The 20,120-nt window shown below is 41.9% G+C and overlaps 1 protein-coding gene across 1 annotated transcript in view; it reads left to right on the top strand.

The window, feature by feature from the left end:
- AGPS (alkylglycerone phosphate synthase) overlaps positions 1-19,912 on the top strand; it is a 531,881-nt gene extending 511,969 nt beyond the window's left edge. The window contains exon 20 of the mRNA XM_030208991.1: positions 18,722-19,912. Within this exon, the coding sequence (XP_030064851.1) occupies positions 18,722-18,843 (122 nt within the window). The 3' untranslated portion in view covers positions 18,844-19,912. The remainder of the gene's footprint in view (positions 1-18,721) is intronic.
- The last annotated feature ends 208 nt before the right edge of the window (positions 19,913-20,120 follow it).

Here is a 20,120-nt window from a genome sequence, read left to right as displayed (position 1 = left end):
TTTACAGAGAATTCATTCAGTTTCTCCGACTCGTCAGCTTCGAAAACCATTTCTGGCACCGGTATCCCACCCAAGTCTTCCTCAGTGAAGACCGAAGCAAAGAATTCATTTAATCTCTCCTCTACAGCTTTGTCTTCACTGATCGGCCCTTTTACTCCTCAGACATCTAGCGGTCCAACCGATTCTTTTGTCGGCTTCCTGCTTTTAATATACCTAAAAAAAAATTTTACTGTGTGTTTTTGCCTCCAACGCAATCTTTTTTTCAAAGTCCCTCTTAGCCTTCCTTATCAGTACTTTGCATTTGACTTGACATTCCTTATGCTGTTTCTTATTATTTTCTTCCATTTTCTGAAGGATTTCCTTTTAGCTCAGCTTCCTTCACCTCACTTTTTAACCACGCCGGCTGTCATTTGGTCTTCCGTCCTCCTTTTTTAATACGCGGAATATATTTGTCCTGGGCTTCCAGGATGGTGTTTTTGAACAGCATCCACGCCTGATGTAAGTTTTTGACCCTTGCAGTCGCTCCTGTAAGTTGTTTTTTTTTTTTACCGTTCTTCTCATTTTATCATAGTCTCCTTTTTTAAAGTTATAACGTATTTGATTTCCTTTGTATACTTCAAAGCTAATATCAAATCTGATCATATTATGATCACTGTTATCAAGCAGCCCCAGCACCATTACCTCCCTCACCAGATCATGCGCTCAACTAAGGACTAGGTCTAGAATTTTGCCTTCTCTTGTCAGCTCCTGTACCAGCTGCTCCATAAAGCTGTCCTTGATTTCATCAAGGAAATTTACCGCCCTAGCGTGCCCCGATGTTACATTTACCCAGTCAATATCAGGGTAATTGAAATCACCCATTTTTATTGTGTTGCCCAGTTTGTTTGCTCCCTAATTTCCTTTAACATTTCTGCATCCATCTGCTCATCCTGGCCAGGCGGACGGTAGTACACTCCTATCACTATCCTTTTCCCCTTTACACATGGAATTTCAATCCACAGTGATTCCAAGAAGTGTTTTGTTTCCTGCAGAATTTTCAATCTATTTTATTCAAGGCTCTCGTTAATATATAATGCTACCCCTCTACCAATTCGATCCACCCTATCACTACGATATGATTTGTACCCCGGTGTGACAGTGTCCCACTGGTTATCCTCCCACCAGGTCTCAGAGATGCCTATTATATCTATTTTTTCATTTAGTGCAATATATTCTAACTCTTCCATCTTATTTCTTAGACTCCTGGCATTCGCATATAGACTTTTCCCACTATGTTTGTTGTTCCTTTTTACATCATGCTTAGTACTTGACAGTATTAATTTGCAATCTTTTGTCTGATTTTTATTTTTATTTAGAGACACCAAATCTACTACGGTCTCTTTTGCAACCTCACTATCAGGATACCCTATCTTCCCTGTTTTGGTGATATCTTTGAAAGATACCTTATCCTGAACCATGCGCTTTTGAGCGACTGTCGGCCTTCCCCCCATTTCTAGTTTAAAAGCTGCTCTATCTCCTTTTTAAATGCCGACGCCAGCAGCCTGGTCCCACCCTGGTTAAGGTGGAGCCCATCATTTCGGAATAGGCTCCCCCTTCCCCAGAATGTTGCCAAGTTCCTAACAAATCTAAAACCCTCCTCCCTGCACCATCGTCTCATCCACGCATTGAGAATCCGGAGCTCTGCCTGTCTCTTGGGCCCTGTGCATGGAATGGGTAGCATTTAAGATACTGCTACCCTAGAGGGTCTGGATTTGAGCTTTCTACCTAGGAGCCTAAATTTGGTTTCCAGAACCTCTCTCCCACATTTTCCTTTGTCATTGGTACCCACATGTACCATGACAGCTGGCTTCTCCCCAGCACTATCTAAAATCCTATCTAGGTGACGTGTGAGGTCCGCCACTTTCGCACCAGGCAGGCAAGTCACCAAGCAATCCTCACATCCACCAGCCACCCAGCTATCTATATGCCTAATGATCGAATCACCAACTACAACAGATGACCTAACCTTTCCCTTCCGGGCAGCACTTGGGCCCAGATGCATCAACCATACGTAAAAAAATCTAAAATGTAAAAGTGCTTACCGAATTTGAAAAAACGAAGAATGCACCAAAAAAACAAGTCGCACATGATCGGAGCGGTATTGAAAAGTACAATGCATTACAGATTCGTAATCCCCTTCGGTAATCGGCCCCTAAAGCATGCGCAGAGCAGCCAAGCATTATGCTGGCTGCTCTGAGCATGCCACAAACGTATTAAACCTACGTAGGTTGCTTACGTCAGACTGGGGCGTGCGAGGGGGGGGGGGGATCGAGACCTGCAAGCCTTTAGCTCTGTGATCTAGCAGGAGAGTGCAGTTGAAGATGACTCTAAAAAGAACGACCCTCATAAACCCCCTTTTGTAACAAAAGACCTCTTTCACTGTGATGGAACAGAGGAAGGGAGGGGGACGGGGCAGCTTGTTTACAGTACTGGGAAATTGGCTTCAGGAGATAAGCAGAGAGTGTTAATTTTCAAAGCTGTGGGAGAAGGAGAGAGAGAGACAGGATTTTTAAGCTGCAGGGAGAAGTGGGGAGCAGTGTCTGTATGATCTGGGGGGGGGGGGGGGGAAGCCGTCCATACAGGACGCCTCTGACGAGCGCCTTTGCCCCCTCCCGATCCTTTTTTTGAGGTATGTTTAGTTTTGTAGTGATGCAGGGGGAAGCGGAGAGCCACGTGTTTTTGTTTGTATCTCACTTTTCTTTTTAAACATGCCGGCTTGGATTTTTATGGTGCAGGGGGCAGCGGGGAGATGACAGCTCAGGCCTTAACGACAGGTCTGAGCGCACATAAAATTTCTGACGGTAAATGATTTGTTGCAATGGTCGGTATGGTTAGTGCATTCCGAATTGTCCACATTTCAGTGGTAGTTTCTCGTTTGCATTCTGTTTTCGTTAGCTGCTTGCTTCTTAGGAAAAAGGCCTTTAATGCATGCAACGGTTAGGAATTTCCTTCGTTAAAGGGTTGTTGTTAGAGGGTCATTAAGGTTTAGTGCATCTGGCCCCTTGGAGACATATCCTCGGTGCAAGAGGATAGTACATCCCCTGGTGGGCAGGACCTGGCTACAGGAGTACTTCCTACTGCACCAGGGTGATGCTCTCCTAGAAGACCTCCCTCCTCCAAGGTAGCACAGGGGCTACCACACTGGAGGTGGGACTTCTCTACAACATCCCTGTTGGTCTCCTCTATGTACCTCTCTGTCTCCCTCATCTCCACCAAGTCTGCTACTCTAGCCTCAAGAGAACGGACACGTTCTCTGAGAGCTAGGAGCTCTTTGCATCGGGCTCACACATATGACATCTCACAAACTGGGAGATAATCATACATGTGACACTCAATGCAAAAGACTGGATAGCACCCTTCTCGCTGCTGGACTGCGTACTCCATCTTAGTGTTTTTGAGTTTTTCAATAATTTAAAACTTGCTACAGTATTAAGGATATTAGCCTAATATAAAAGTGTCTTTTAGTTTATATGGAGGGGCATAATTGAACGAAAACGCCTATCTCCATGGGCGTTTATCTCCGAGAACGGGTCCGTGAAGGGATGGACCGAACCGTATTTTGGGAAAAAATAGATGCCCATGTTTTATTCAACAATGTGTGAGCTGGGCGTTTTTGTTTTTCAGCGATAATGGAAAATTAAAGCGCCCAGCTCAAAAACGAATAAATCCAAGACATTTATTCGTGGGAGGGGCCAGGATTCGTAGTGCACTGGTCCCCCTCACATGCCAGGACATCAACCGGGCACCCTAGGGGGCACTTTTACAAAACCAAAAAAACAGGTAAAAGAGCTCCCAGGTGCATAGCACCCTTCCCTTGTGTGTTGAGCCCCCCAAATCCCCCTCAAAACCCACTGCCCACAAGTCTACACCATTACTATAGCCCTAAGGGGTGAAGGGGGGCACCTACATGTGGGTACAGTGGGTTTCGGGGGGGGGGGGGGTTGGAGACTAATAAGCATTAAGCAGCACAATTGTAACAGGTAGGGGGGATGGGCCTGGGTCCACCTGCCTGAAGTCCACTGCACCCCCTAACAACTCCTCCAGTGACCTGCATACTGCTGCCAGGGAGTTGGGTATGACATTTGAGGGTGAAAATAAAAAGTTGTGAAACATCATTTTTTTGTGGTGGGGAGGGGGTTAGTGACCACTGGGGGAGTCAGGGGAGGTCATCCCCGATTCCCTCCAGTGGTCATCTGGTCATTTAGGGCACTTTTTGGGGCCTTATTCGTGAAAAAACAGGGTCCAGGAAAAGTGTCCTAAATTCTAGCTAAAAACGCATACTTTTTTCCCATTATCGGTGAAATGCGCCCATCTTTGTTCGGCAGATAACCACGCCCCAGTTCCGCCTTCGCCACACCTCTGACACGCCCCCATCAACTTTGTCCGCATCCGCGACGGAGTGCAGTTGAAAACGTCCAAAAATCGGCTTTCGATTATACCGCTTTATTCGTTTTTGTGAGATAAACGTCCATCTCCCGATTTAGGTCGGAACTTGGGCGTTTTTCTCGTTCGATTATAAGCAGGATAGTATATTGTATGATTTATTTAGTGTTTCCTTCTTAGATGGTAATGAAATGTATTTAAAACTCTGTAAGAGCACTCCTTGATTGTTACCCTAATTAGAATAACTGACTATAAATGAAGAGTTGTCCTAGGGGTGGGTGAGTGTTGGTGAGGGTGGGTGGGAAGACTAAACTAGATCCTGCAGTGCCTGCTAGATTCTATCTGTTAATGCTGTGGTACAAAGTTTTTAAAACTAAGTGGAAAAGATTATGGAGATTAGTTGATAAAATTGCTTTTTATATTTTTATTTTGCCTAACACTAACCTACAATTCATCCTTTAAACCCCAATCTTTATGTTCCCAAAGCACAAAGCAAAATAGCATTCTTCTCTCAGAACTTCTCAGAAAGAAGGTTCAGTGGGACCTTTCCTCTTTATATAGTTTTAATCTAAGGGGCCTTTTTTAAACAGGCTCTTTGACGCTGACTCAGCAACCTATGCAAGTATTCTACTTCCTCACAACTTAATTAACACTTAATTGAGGTCGCTGGATGAGCTACCTCTCCAGCAGCCAAGGAACAGAAAATAACTGCCAGAGAAATGTCCTGTTCTCTCAGAAATTATTTGTTAGGCTTCTGGCATTTGCATACAGACATTTCATAGAGTTTACAACTCAGCAGTTGACAGTGATAATTTGCAATCTTGAAAATCTGTCTGCTCTTTATTTAGAGACATTTGGTCTACTGTGGTCTGTATTGCAACCTTGCTATCGGGGTGCCATATCTCCCCTGTTTTGGTGATATATCCGAACCATGCGCTTTTGAGCAACTGTCCACCTTCCCCTAGTTTCTAGTTTAAAAGCTGCTCTAATGTTGATGCCAGCAGCCTGGTTCCACCCTGGGTAAGGTGGAGCCCATCTTTCTAGAATAGGCTTCCCTTTGCCACAATGTTGCCCAGTTTCCTAACAAATCTAAAACCCTCTCCCCTGCACCATCACTTCATCCAGGCATTGAGACTCCGGAGCTCTGCCTGTCTCTTGGGTTCTGCGCGTGGAATGGGAAGTACTTCTGAAAATGCTACCCTGGAGGTTCTGGTTTTGAGCTTTCTACCTACAAGCCTAAATTTGGCTTCCAGAACCTCCCTCCTGCATTTTCCTATTTAATTGGTACCCACGTGTACCAAGACAGCAGGCTCCTGTCCAGCACTGTCTAAAATATTATCTAGGTGCTATGTGAGGTCCACTACCTTCATACCAGGGAGGCAAGTGGCCAAGCAATCCTCACGTCCACCTCCTTCGTTGCTGGACTGCTGCCTGCACCTTATGATTGGTGATTTCTTAATTCCGTTGCTAATGGAATGGGAATGTATAAACTAAAGTGCCCTAAGATTGCTAGTTATATGCTATGCTAATATTTAGTTATTATTATGATTATGTATGTATTATTATGATTATTATTATTTTTTATGTTATTAGGTTCCCCTCTGAATCTAAGTAGACTGTATTCTAAGAGCTAATTACTGTCTGATAGAGATGCCCTAATTGAATTTGTAGCTTCCTAATTGGTTCAAGGGCCTATAAATCAGAGGATTAAGCCAGGGGTGAGCGGGAGTTTGGGTAGGAATTTGAGGCTTTCTATGCTTATTAGTTGTGTTTCATACTGATACTATAGTAACTGTAAAATAGCCCCCTTAAATTCTAGCCTATGGAACTGTAACAGAGACATTGGGGCTCATTTTTGAAATTGAATGTCCAAAAATTGTCATAAAACACCGTTTGGATGTTTTTCTTCTCAAAACATCCAAATCAGTATTTTTGAAACCTATTTTGCAGATGTATATCTATGCAATTTGTCTGCAGTGCGTCCAAATCACAAGGGGGCGTTTTGAAGGTGGGATTAGGGCGTGCCTAACATTTGGACATTTTACAATACCTCCCCCCAGTAGGCACTGACTCCCACCCCTAAAAATGTGAATAAACATATGATTTGCCAGCCTCTGTGACAGCCTCAGATGTTAAAGTCAGGTCTATTAGCGCAGCATGCTGGTTTCTGGAGTAGTGTAGTGGTCGGTACAGTGCACTATGGAGTGGGGGATCCATGTCCTTATCTCCCTCTACCTGTCGCACTTGTGGTAGAAACTGTGATCCCTCCCAAAGTCATCAAAACCTTACTGTACCCACATATAGGTGCTCCCTTCACCCATAAGGTCTATTGTAGTGGGGGACAGTGGGTTTTACAGGGCTCAAGGAACAAGATAAGAGAGCAAAGGTGAGATGTGCCCTGTTTACTAAGGCACACTAGCGTTTTTAGCATGCTAAAATTTAGTATGCGCTAACACTAGAGACACCCATATATTCCTATGACTGTTTCTAACATTAGCGTGCACTAAAAATGTTAGCGCGCCTACAGCACAGCTTAGTAAACAGGGCCCTCTGTGTCAGATTTATCATTACTCATTCACTGTGTATAAGGCACTAGTATGATGTCAATCATAACACTAGTTACTGTTTTAAGATTATACCATACAGGAAAGAAATAGATTCCAATTGTGTAGCCAAGGCACTAGACAAGCATTTACTCTTCCGTCTTTCCTACCGTCCAGTAACAGATGGCTAGGTCACAGCAGCTTCACAGTGGAATCTGAAGTAGAATCTGTAATAGGAACCTTTACTAGAAGAGAAATATATACCCAAACAGTATTTTCTGACTTGAGTTTTCATAAAATAAAGAGCAGTATATCCTTTCTATAAATATTTCATGCAAAGCAGTAGCTAAAATTAGACATTAAAATATTTACAACAGGGGCAAGATTAACCATTTGATGGGCTCTACTCAAATGAGTGCATTGGGCCATTCACTGTAATATTAAATACATGTTTAAATCCCTACAAATGTGTTGTTAGACTCCACCTCCTGTAATAAATCACATCACTTTCTTCATTCCCCACCTTCTGACAATAACCTTTATTGCCCCTCACTTCCAGCCAGCAGGAGTCGGCAGGCAGTGCTTCTAACCTGCTGCTTCTATGTCCTCTACCAGCTTTCCTCTGCAGGTGGGGGGCCAAAGGGTCTTGTAAGACCACAGGACCCTGTGTAGTCCTGATGATAGAGAAAAACTGGCAGAGGAGGCAGCATCACGTAAGAAGTGCTTCTCATCAACTGAAGGACATTGTAAATGGGGTGGACTGACAGATTTTTGCACCTATGGTTCTGGGCATACCCTTGCTCTTGTTTTGTAAGCAGGTGACTTATAGAGGGTGAAAAATCTGCCTTGAATGCTGAATTAGAATATCTCTCATGGTGCCCTAAACTTTGGGCCCTAGACATGTGCTTACTTTAAGTATGCCTTAATTTTGTCCTGTTTACAAGTAACATCAAACATATGAGTAAAAAAATATGACATGCAAGTGTTCTCAACCCAGTCAAGACATACCTAGTCAGTTTTTCAGAATACCTACAATAAATAATGTGTAAGAGAGTAATTAGGGTAAGTTGGAGGGAGTGTATGCAAATCTCTCACATGCACATTTATTATGCATACCCTGAAGATCAGGTATCACCTGAAAATGTATCAGATTTATCATTACTAAATTCACTGGTTATGATTCACTAGTATTGATGTCAAACACACGGGCTACTGTTTTCAGATTAGACCATACAGTATGCTTAATATCTATTTGGTGAAAAGGTCACAAATGAATTGATTTTATGATCATATATGCTATCTTCTGGATTTAAACCATCATAGCAGGGGCGTAGCCAGACACCCAATTTTGGGTGGGCCTGGGCCCAAGATGGGTGGGCAGAAGAACTCCACCTTTTACTATGTTACCTTGACCCACAAGTGATTTGGTCTCTCCCTCTCTTGCCTGCATTCCATATAGTCTTTCAAACATCCCCCTCCCCGCATATCTTTTAAATAGCAGATTTTCACCGGCAGGAAGCAGCAAATAATACACACTGCTCATGTTGGCCCCACAGCCTTCCCTCTGATGCAACGTCCTGTTTCCGCATAGGTGGGAATACATCAGAGAGAAGGCTGTGGGGCTGGTGCAAGCAATATATATCAGTTGCTGCTTGCTGCAGGTGAAGATCTGCTATTTAAAAGGTACGCAGGAGGGACAGTTGTTGGGTGTTTTCAGCTGGTGGGGCTTGGGGATCCCTGCCAGCCACATCATAGATATGCTGCTACTGGGTGGGCCTGAGCCCAAAGTAGATGAGCCTGGGCCCACCCTTGTCTACGCCACTACGTCATAGGGAATGAAGGAAACAGCAGCAAGTAATTTATGATGTGGGTATTCTTGGGGAAGTGCAGGTATATAGCTATCAGGAAGCTGTCTCTTCCTACAGTGCTATTCTATCCTCTGCCTTAGACACTCTTGCACCTCTCATACCCCATCCTATAAGACGTACCAAACCCCAACCCTGGTAGACCACCAAATCTGCTACCTACGTTCCTGTACCCGATCCGCCGAACACCTCTGGCTGAAATCTCGTTCCCTTGCTGACTTCACACACTTCAAGTTCATGCTGACCTCCTTCCAATCTGCTCTCTTGCTTGCAAAACAGGACTACTACATCCAGCTGACTAATTCTCTCGGCTCAAACCCTCGACTTCTCTTCGCCACACTAAACTCTCTCCTCAAGGTGCCTCCACCCCCAATTCCCCCCTCACTATCTCCTCAGGCCCTAGCTGAGTTCTTTCACGACAAGGTTCAGAAGATAAACCTCGAATTCTCTACCAAGCCATCCCCACCTCTCCCTCCCCTTGTCCGTTCCCCTATTTCCTTAACCCCTCCATCCTTTTCCTCCTTTCCTGAAGTCACTGATGAAGAAACATCACATCTTCTCTCCTTCTCAAAACGAACTACCTGTGCCTCTGATCCCATTCCTACCCACCTTCTTAACACCATATCTCCTACTCTCCCCTTTTATCTGTCATATCCTCAATCTCTCTCTTTCCACTGCGACCGTTCCTGATGCCTTCAAACATGCTGTGGTCACACTGCTCCTGAAGAAGCCTTCACTTGACCCTACCTGTCCTTCCAACTATCAACCCATCACCCTCCTCCCCTTCCTTTCCAAGTTACTTGAACAAAGCCATTCATCGCTGCTGTCTTGACTTTCTCTCATCTCAAGCTGTTCTTGACCCACTCCAATCCAGCTTTTGCCCTCTCCATTCAACTGAAACGGCGCTTACAAAGTTTCCAATGACCTGTTCCTGGCCAAATCCAAAGGGTCTCTATTCTATCCTCATTCTTCTTGATCTATCCGCCGCTTTTGACACTGTTGATCACAGCCTACTCCTTGATAAGCTGTCTTCATTTGGATTCCAGGGCTCTGTTCTTTCATGGTTCTCCTCCTACCTCTCGCTTCGCAACTTTAGTGTACAATCTGGTGGATCCTCTTCCACTTCCATCCCTCTACCAATTGGTGTACCTCAAGGTTCTGTTCTCGGTCCTCTCCTGTTCTCCATCTACACTTCTTCCCTAGGCTCTCTAATATCATCCCATGGCTTTCAATACCATCTCTATGCTGATGACTCCCAAATCTACTTCCCTACCCCCGAAATCTCAACCAGCACCCAAACCAAAGTTTCAGCCTGCCTATCTGATATTGCTGCCTGGATGTCTCAACATCATCTGAAGCTTAACATAGCTAAAACCGAGCTTATCATCTTTCCCCCTAAACCCACCTCTCCTCTCCCCCTCTTTCTGTATCTCTGTGGATGGCACTCTCATTCTCCCTGTCTCATCTGCTCGTAAGCTTGGGGTCATCTTTGACTCCTCTCTCTCCTTCTCTGCTCAGATTCAGCAAATTGCCAAAACCTGTCGTTTCTTTCTCTATAACATCAGCAAAATCCGTCCCTTCAACTCTGAACACTCTACCAGAACCCTTATCCACACTCTTATCACCTCTCGACTTGATTAGTGTAACCTGCTTCTTACCGGCCTCCCTCTTAGCCATCTCTCTCCTCTTCAATCAGTCCAAAACTCTGCTGCGTGACTCATTTTCCACCAAAGTCGCTATGCTCACATTAGCCCTCTCCTTAAGTCACTTCACTGGCTCCCTATCCGTTTCCGCATTCAATTCAAACTTCTCTTATTGACCTATAAGTGCATTCACTCTGCCGCTCCCCAGTACCTCTCCACTCTTGCCGCTCCCTACACCCCCCTCGGGTACTCTGTTCTGTTGACAAATCTCTCTTATCCGTCCCCTTCTCCTCTACTGCTAATTCCAGACTCCGTTCCTTTTATCTTGTTGCACCTCACGCCTGGAATAAACTTCCCGAGCCTATACGTCTAGCCCCCTCTTTGGCCGTTTTCAAGTCTAAACTTAAAGCCCACCTCTTTACCACTGCTTTTGACTCCTAACCACTGCTCATCTGTCTCGTCCTTTTTCCTCACCTCTTTATTCCCTTACCTTAATTGTTCTGTCTGTCTGCCTGTCTTATCTAGATTGTAAGCTCTTTGAGCAGGGACTGTCTTTTGTGTATGGTTGTATAGCGCTGTGTATGCCTTGTAGCGCTATAGAAATGATAAGTAGTAGTAGTAGGAAGCACCTTACTGGTGTGAATGATGCATGATAAAGATTTGTACAGGACAATAAAATAAAGTAATTATATCTGAATTAAACACAATGGTCACCATTCAGATGAAAAGCTTGTGAAATTTTAAGATACGGCGCACCTTAGAAAATTGTTATTCTTTTCCTCATGCATGTTGGGTGTTTTGTTATGGTGAAGAAACTAATTGCAGTTGGTTTGTAAGATGAAAACAGGAAAAATCATTGAAAGGAAGAAAAAGAAAGGCAGAAAAGGAAAATGAAACAAGAACAAATGAGAACATGTGAAACCCCATAAAGACTAGGAATGAAACTTGAATGTCAAAACTATTATACCATCGTGACAGACCTGAAGACTTGACATTTCACTGGTTTTGTGACTCCAGTAATACTGAAGGACAGTATTTTCAAAAATTTAATTATTTGTTCACTTTTAAATGCTGTCCTTGTTTAGTCACTCAAATGACATTTCTGTTTTCTTTAAAAACTTTTAAAAAGTGATTTTGGAGCATTTTCCACTCTGACTTTGCAAGTATGTTCTGAAACAGTTAGTGCAGATGCTTTATGGCTACTGAGAACACAAACTACAACTGCCAGAAACTCCATTTTAAAAAATGCTGACTGCAACGCTTATATTGCCAGGCTAGAAATAAGAGCATTGCTTAGTATGGAGAAGGATGGAGCCAAGTTCATTAATAAAGCCTTACTGGAACTCCATGGCCTTTCTTACACACTTCAGATAATTCCCTTGGCAATTTATTGTGTTCAGAAACATTTAGGAATGGCTAACCAAATCATAAGACTTATTTGGCTAAACATTCTTTGCCCTATATAAACTATATAATCATAATGTTCTGTAAGAAAGCTGATTTGTGAAAATGAAGGTGATATAAAGCTGCTTTTTTTTTAATTAATGCCTTTTGAAATATACTTTTCAAATAAGGAAAAAAAACCGACTTGAACAAGGATATGTTGCAGAAACCACTACTAAAAGGACATAAACTTGCATTGGCATAAATGAAGAGGGAAGGGAAAAATAAATACCTGAAAAACAAAAGGAAATAAAAGGAAAACTTTTTCACTCCTCCAACTAAACTGCCCAGTTATCCATCCCCATCTACCTGTCCCCCAAGGCAAACCTTAGCTGGCATCAAAAATCTTAATCATACCATTTTATCCAATAGAAACATTTCTAATTATGCAGAATCCAAAAAGGTATAATTGTTCCCTTGAAAGCTAATCAGGCATTTGCAGCGAAACCTTGAAGTAAACATCTGAGCCTTCAACTGAAGAAAAGGAATGTGCCATATCTGGAAGAATCTGCATTTTCCAACAAGAAAGAAAGAAAAAAGAAAGATGTTTTGATGTAAGTCTTCAATTTTAGTTTAGGCAAGGAGTGATATTGTCCTGTGATGATTCCAAAAATCCTAAAAGATCTAAACTAGCTGGAGACACTACATCAAGTGCACCCTCTGTTTCATCTTGGCTATCATACTCCTAAAAACATAGGGTTCTGGTTATTTTATTAGGATTTATTTACCGCCTTTTTGAAGGAATTAACTCAAGGCAGTGTACAATAAGAATAAACCAAACATGAGCAATAGGCAATTGCAGCAGTAAAATATTCAAATAACAATTCAAAGTATAGTATACTATTTACAATGTCACCACAATACGTAGTAGAATATTTTAATTGCAGTGTAGTGTATAAGTAAAGATGGAACATATAGATAGGTAAGAGAGTAAGAGGAGTTAGAAAATATGGTGACTAAAGAAAAGGTGCACATGAGGCCAGAGATATGGTTAAATATTATCTCTGCTTTTTGGAGGGAGGTTCTGGGGGCAGAGTCAGCACTTGGCTTGGGGTCACCGCATAAATAGGACTGCATAAAAGTAAGTCCTATCTTTCTGGAGTGCCCCAGAGCCAGTTAAGTGCTGAATATGGTATATTTGTCTTACATAACTACACTGTACAAATGAATGGCTACTTCAGTTTTCGTAATGATGATTGAACTACATTTGTAATGTCAGTGTTATGAAGCAGTGCTGCAGTAGATTTGAAAGGCATTCAGGCTTATTTTCGAAAGAGAAGGGCGCCCATCTTTCGACAGAAATCGGGAGATGGGCATCCTCTCAGGGTCGCCCAAATCGGCATAATCGAAAGCAGATTTTGGGCATCCCCAGCTGCTTCCCGTCGCGGGGACGACCAAAGTTCCCAGGGGCGTGTCGGAGATGTAGCGAAGGTAGGACTAGGGCATGCCTAACAGATGGGCGTCCTCGAGCGATAATGGAAAAAAGAAGGGTTTCCCTGACGAGTACTTGGCCGACTTTACTTGGTCCATTTTTTCTTACGACCAAGCCTCAAAAAGGTGCCCGAACTAATCAAATGACCACCCCCTGACTCCCTCCAGTAGTCATTAACCCCCTCCCACCCTGAAAAAAATCACTTTAAAAACTTTTTTGCCAGCCTGAAATGTCATTCTCAGGTCCATCGTATGCAGGTCCCTGGGGGGGAAAGTATGTGTGTGTCAGTGGAGGCATAGCGAAGGCGTGGGCGTCCTTCTTTCAGACATTTTGGACGTCCTGAACTGCCCCCCTCTCCCCCCACAGGGACGGCCAAATTTCAAGGGAGTGGAGTGGAGGAGTGGCCTAGTTAGAGCACTGGTCTTAAAATCCAGAGGTGGCCGGTTCAAATCCTACTGCTGCTACTTGTGATCCAAAATCCCAAATAAATAAAGGGGATGTCGGAGGCATAGTATAGGCATGAACGTCCTTCTCACAGAAACATCCACATTTTGGACGTCCTCACTTGACATCGCAGAGACAGAGGCATAGTGAAGGACTCTAAAAATAAAAAAGACATCCCTGACGAGCACTTGGATGTTTTCACCTGGACTTGTGTTTTTCTAAGGTTGTAGGCAGCAATTTATTTAAGGTTGTAGACGGCTACTATACATGCAGCTTGTCTGCTTGTATGAAGCCGTCTTTGGCATGCGCAGAGCAGCCATGCATAATGCTTGGCTGCTCTGCACTGGCTTCCCCTCCCTAGGAAGGAAATCGTGTGCAAATGAGCTAACAGCAGTTCGTTTGCATGCGATTTCCTTCATGCATGCCTGTTCCTTTCCAAATCGCTATGGGATCGGTAAGGGAAGGGCTTTTTCCGTTCAGTTAGTGCATCTGGCTGAAGGTAAGGGAGCTATGTACCTGGGAGCAATTTGTGAAGTCCACTGCAGTGCCCCCTAGGGTGCCCAGTTGGTGTCCTGGCATGTGAGGGGGACCAGTGCATGCTGGCTCCTCCCATGACCAAATGGCTTGGATTTGGTCGTTCCTGAGATGGGCGTCCTCTCTTTCCATTATCGCTGAAAATCAGAAACGACCAAGTCCTGGAGGCGACCATCTCTAAGGTCGACCTAAATTTGCTGCTTTGGGCGTCCCCGACTGTATTATCGAAACAAAAGATGGATGCCCATCTTGTTTCGATAGTACGGGTTTCCCCGCCCCTTGCTTGGAGCCATCCTGCGAGGACGTCCCCAGGAAAACTTGGGCGTCCCTTTCGATTATGGCCCTCATTGCCTCGAAGCCTGAGGGTTTGCTACATGTTGTGTCTGAGAAACGCTTAAAGATTTTTTTTCCACAGATGCTTTCATCATTAACCAATTTCAATCATTTGGAAGGTAGCACGGGCCAAAATTAATTTTTTCATGTCAAGTAGAATTATCTCCCCCCCCCCCCCCCCCCCCTCCCCACACCCAAATTCTTATTTCCGAAAGTGATCATATCTGTCGGACCCGTTTACTAAAGTGTGGTAAACGTTTGCCCTTACCACTTGATAAGTGCAAAGCCTGTGCAGTGATTGTTGAGGGTGTTTCAAGCATCATCTCATATAATCAGTGTGCAGATAAAAGCTTTACTGTGCAGGAGGCAGTAGGGACATCTGCGCTATCTGTATTAAACAACACACAGTAAGTTACCATGTTTCTAAATGCAACTCACGGTCCACGCTCATTTCCCACTCCATCACAAGGTACATAGCATGAATTAGTGCATGCCAGCACAGTAACAGTTACCACAGCCATGCACTGTTACCACATAACTAATAATTCATGCAATAGCTCACATGTTGGCTAAAAGCCTCTATGTGTGTTTAGTGGCTTCTAGAAATTTGTGAAAACCAGTTGCCTGCTGATTTCTGATGAGAGATCTTGGCTACAAAAAAATGTCAAGTATATAGAAGGCTGAAATAAACCAACAGTAAAGATAATTTGCTTTCTATAGCTCAGTACTGGATATCAGTAATGTGCAGGGCTTTCTGGTCTTCTTTTGCGGTATATATGAATTTCTTTGTATTCATATTACTGATACTAAATTTTACTTTGCCAAAGAAAACAAACTTGATATAACATTTGCTTTATTTTTAACCAAATGTTTATGAAGGGCCAATAATATGCCTGTTCTACAGCTTTCTCACTTTCCAGTTCAATAATCAAATGTATGTTAGATTTATTATTGTAAAAGAATAGAGCATAGAAAATTTGACAAGATAGATGTGTAAATTATCATTCTGACAGAACTAATGATGCAGTCCAAGCACCTTCTGTTTTCCAGCACTTGGTGAGCAACTTCATTAAATATGCAGTGATTGTTTGGTGGCAGTTTAGACTTTTAGTTTAGCTCCTACTGGAGTTTGCTGTGCTCCTGAAGGTGGAGAAACAGGCAGAGAAGCAAGCTACTGGGCAGCCTGCTGTGCCTCTAATGTGCTCCATCTTGTTGGAGCAGTTGTTTGTAGTCTTTTCAGGACAATTGCATCCATAACCATAGGACACATTTACTGAAACTATATTACAGATGAGCTTTGAAAATGGCATGACCGGCCTCCCTTGGCTCCATGCAAAGCACAGGAGTGTGGGTGGCAGTGCAGAGGCAAGCCATCTCCACAGTCTGTCAAGAGTTTGTTCTTATTCATTCAACTAGGCCCAAAAATCTGCTTATGTTAAAGCAAGGCAAATAAGTCCTTACAAAACAATAAATATTTTGTTAATGTTAAATGGAAGGACTAGATGGCTGGTGAGCTACGACTGTATCTCTGGAATGGGTAAGAATTATTTTGTTAATTTTTTTTTTTTTTAATTGGAGTTAAGATTTCTATTTCTTTAGGCTGCATGCTACTTTTTTCCAGCCCACACTGTGCATACATTGTGTTTCCCAGAGGCGTAAACACAAATAGTCTGTTTTCCAGTTGTTTACCCATCATTTATTATTTTGATGTCAATTTGATGGTTGCCCTGAGAACTGGTCACAAAGATGGCTCCAATTTAGCTTGAACTACCTTTCAAGTGGCCACAGTGACAGATGCTTGATCACCTCAAACTGACAAATGAATTGTATTTTAGGCCAACAAGATGAATGTTGCTTTGTCCCTAATGAAAGAGTTAAGGCCACTCTGATTGACCCATTAAATCCATGTTGGTGGTTTTGGTTAATGAGTGAACATTCATATATTGACAATGTAAGTCCAGCCATTGAAACTGTTTACTAGAAAAATATAGATATGAAACAGAGCTTATTAGGATTTACTAGCTTATTATACAATTAATATGTTCTGCAAGTAAGGCATATTAGTTAGCAAACATAGGTATTTTCTCAGTTAATGAAAGTCCTTATTTATGCAATATACTAAAGGCCCTATTTACTAAGCCTCGCTGTAGGTGCGCTAACTTTTTAGCATGTGATAACGATAGAGACACCCATTATATTCTATCGTTTATGCACGCTAAAAGGTTATTGTGCCTACAGCACGGCTCAGTAAACAGGGCCCTAAGAATTGTTTATTACATGTGTTGCCTCAAGTTTTCCAGAACAAAATCTAAATCCACTTTTTTATCAGCTGTTATTCTATACATGCCCAAAGTGATTTAAAACAATCACAAAATTTATAATACACATGACACTGTTATAATAAATGAAGTTCATACTATACACATATATAAAATCATATAGAGAAACATGCACATACTTATATATATCTGATAAAATATTATGTAGCCCATAGCATTGTACATCTTTAAACATCAATGAAAACTGTCCAAAGATCTTCACCTAATATGCTGTCAATTAAAAAATAAAATCCTATAAACACAAAATGTCCATTTTGCCAATCTCTCATACATTTTGATAAAGCAGCCCTGTAGGACCTTGAGAATCCACCAAAGATATGGGCAAAAAGTTATAGGATGCACCATATTAAGAACAGAACAGTAGGCAGATATCAGTCATTAAAAGCTTGATCCTTAAAATATTGGTAATTAGGGAAAAATTAAAAGCTTTAGGAAGACTGTTTCAATGGAATATTATTTTAGGGCCCTGTTTGCAACGGCGTGCTAGTTTTTTTATTGCGTGCTAAAAATTTGCTTTTGCTAACCATGTAGATGCCCATGGGCATCTACACGGTTAGCACACGCTAAAAACACTAGCATGCCTTTGTAAACAGGGCCCTTAATTTTGTGTGGTAAGAAAATTCTCTGCATTTATATATTGCTATACTGTTAATCTTTCTCTCTCAGATTTGCTTTATGAACTGGTAAATTTAACTTCCATGTGAAGTTAAATTTACCAGTTCATAAAGCAAATCTGAGAACATAACTTGTAGATGGTAAAATGAAATGTAAATGCTGTGAAGTGTTTGCATTCTTATTCTCATTTTATTTACTTGAATCCTCTTTTATATAGGGCCCTGTTTACTAAGCTGCGCTGTAGGTACGCAGAACGCTGGCACGAGCTAACGGTAGGGACACCTATAGGAATATATGGGTATATCTATCATTTAGCGCGTGCTAATTTTAGCCGTGCTAAAAACGCTAGCGTGACTTAGTAAACAGGGCCCATAGAAAATAGATATGTGCCTCAGTATTAGGAAAAATTTAAAAAACTTTGCACAAGAGACTTACGTATGTATATTTTAAGAGTTATAATAAGCACTCAAGAGGCTGAGCTACTAATCAATGACTTAATCTAAACAGATGAGACAAACGTGCAGGCAGCAGCAGTACCCTGAAGAGTTTTCTTTTATTCTACACGTGCATGGAAGATGGTTCACAGGTCCTTGATGCACATAATTTTCCCTTATATATCTATATCTATCTATCTTATCCATCTATCTATCTATAAAAGAAAAATGGAAAAAAAACCTTTTATTGTTAAAGGTGTAATCTGAAATGGTTTTCCTCCTTTAGCAATAGGTCCTGTAGAATCAGGCACACTGTTTGGGATTGTGACCCAATTTCTCGGTTTTTTTTTCTTTAAATGAAGGCTAAGGTTTGTGAGAAATGTATGTATTTACCATTGTGGTGGTTGGAAAATGGCACACAACCTCTGCCTGAGCTTCATCTACATTTCATAGTTTGCTAAGAAAACAGACAATGTGGAACACTATCTTCCTTTGGGAATACATTGAGCTTAATGAGCTTGATAGTCTGGTGGGCTCAATAAATCAAATAAAGCAAAACATTTCTCATTTTTGAATAACAGCATTTATCACACAGTGTTCATTCATGGTCACAAGATTGATTGGCTTCCACTCTCATGGCATATATTGAAGTAGTTTTTTTTTTTTTTTCCTAGTGGGAAAGTTACGGAAGCAGTGGCTGAGAGAGAGCATCTCAGATGTCGGGATTGGAATGCTCAAATCTGTCAAGAATTATGTGGACCCCAATAATATCTTTGGAAATAGAAACCTTTTATAAGCATACATTTTCTCTGAAGCCCTAATGGTTCAAAACCCTGTTGTCTTTTTCCAGCTTAATGCTGCACGGTTATCTGACTAAATGAATACAACTTAGATGCTTTTTATGGAATGAGAGAGTCATTGGTTAAGCTGAATTTTAATTCTCTTCCTACCATTCCTGATAACAGATTTATATTCAGTCTTACATTTCACCACCTTCCTTCCCTAAAGAATCATGCTCCTAAATCAGTATTAGCATTGAGCATGGGTTAATTAAAAAGAAAAAAAAAAAAGAAGGCTGGCAAAGGGACAGCTTGCTTCATTACCAGCTTGGAGATGCAGACTAAGCATGTTAAGCCTTGAGTAAGCATGGCACAGCCGATGGTCTGAGTATCCATGGAGAATGCAACCAGCTGTTCAGTGCAAGAGCATCCCCTTGCCAGGAGAAAGTGTGTCTACAGAGGTAGCTGCTCTTCTACACTTTTTGCTTGAATGCAGTTTCTTGGAACTGGAAAACTAGACGTTGCGTCTGCTGAGCACAGATGTGTATGTTGTATAAGGCTTACTTAAGGATTATTTACTGTAAGTTAAAGTAGCTCTCCTTTTGCAAGTGAAATACACCTCCATATATTTAGTTTAGACATTCTCTGGTTATATACAATGTATAGCCTGGACAGCTCCCTGTGGCATTACTGAGAATTTGAAATTTTGGCTCAGCACACTATTTCTGAAGCTACAGTGCATTAATCTTTAGCTTAGCATTCTTCAGCTGTCATAGGAGAAGCACAGTTGTATTTGAATTCCTGGGATAATCTACTGTAATATTCAGTCAAACATTTTGTACAGAAATGCTAACATTCTTCATATTGTATGTTGAATACAAATCTAAGACATAAAATTAATTGCCATCATCTACATTGTCACAATCTGATATCACTTTCTTGTTGCACTAAAACAATACAGTTTAATCCTTCTAATGTCCATGATGGTTTCACTTCTAAACTGAACGTTTTCATGATTTACCCAGCACTTTATCTTTAAAGAAATATAATATACCGCATTAAATGTTGTCTGTTCTAATGTGTCTACATGCTTTTTTTTTTTTTTATAAATGTGTACATCAGTGGTTCCCAGACCTGGTCCTGGAGGCATCCATCCAGTCAGGTTTTCAGAATATCCACAATAAATATTCATGAGAGAGATTTGCATTCACCACCTTCACTGCTTGCAAATCTCTCTCGTGAATATTCATTGTAGATATCCTGAAAACCTGAGTGTCTGATGTGCCTCCAGGAC

Source organism: Microcaecilia unicolor, chromosome 7 (genome assembly GCF_901765095.1).
Source record: "Microcaecilia unicolor chromosome 7, aMicUni1.1, whole genome shotgun sequence".
Taxonomy (NCBI): Eukaryota; Metazoa; Chordata; class Amphibia; order Gymnophiona; family Siphonopidae; genus Microcaecilia; species Microcaecilia unicolor.
The sequence above is the reverse complement of the archived record's forward strand: the minus strand, read 5'-3'. Positions and strand labels throughout refer to the sequence as shown.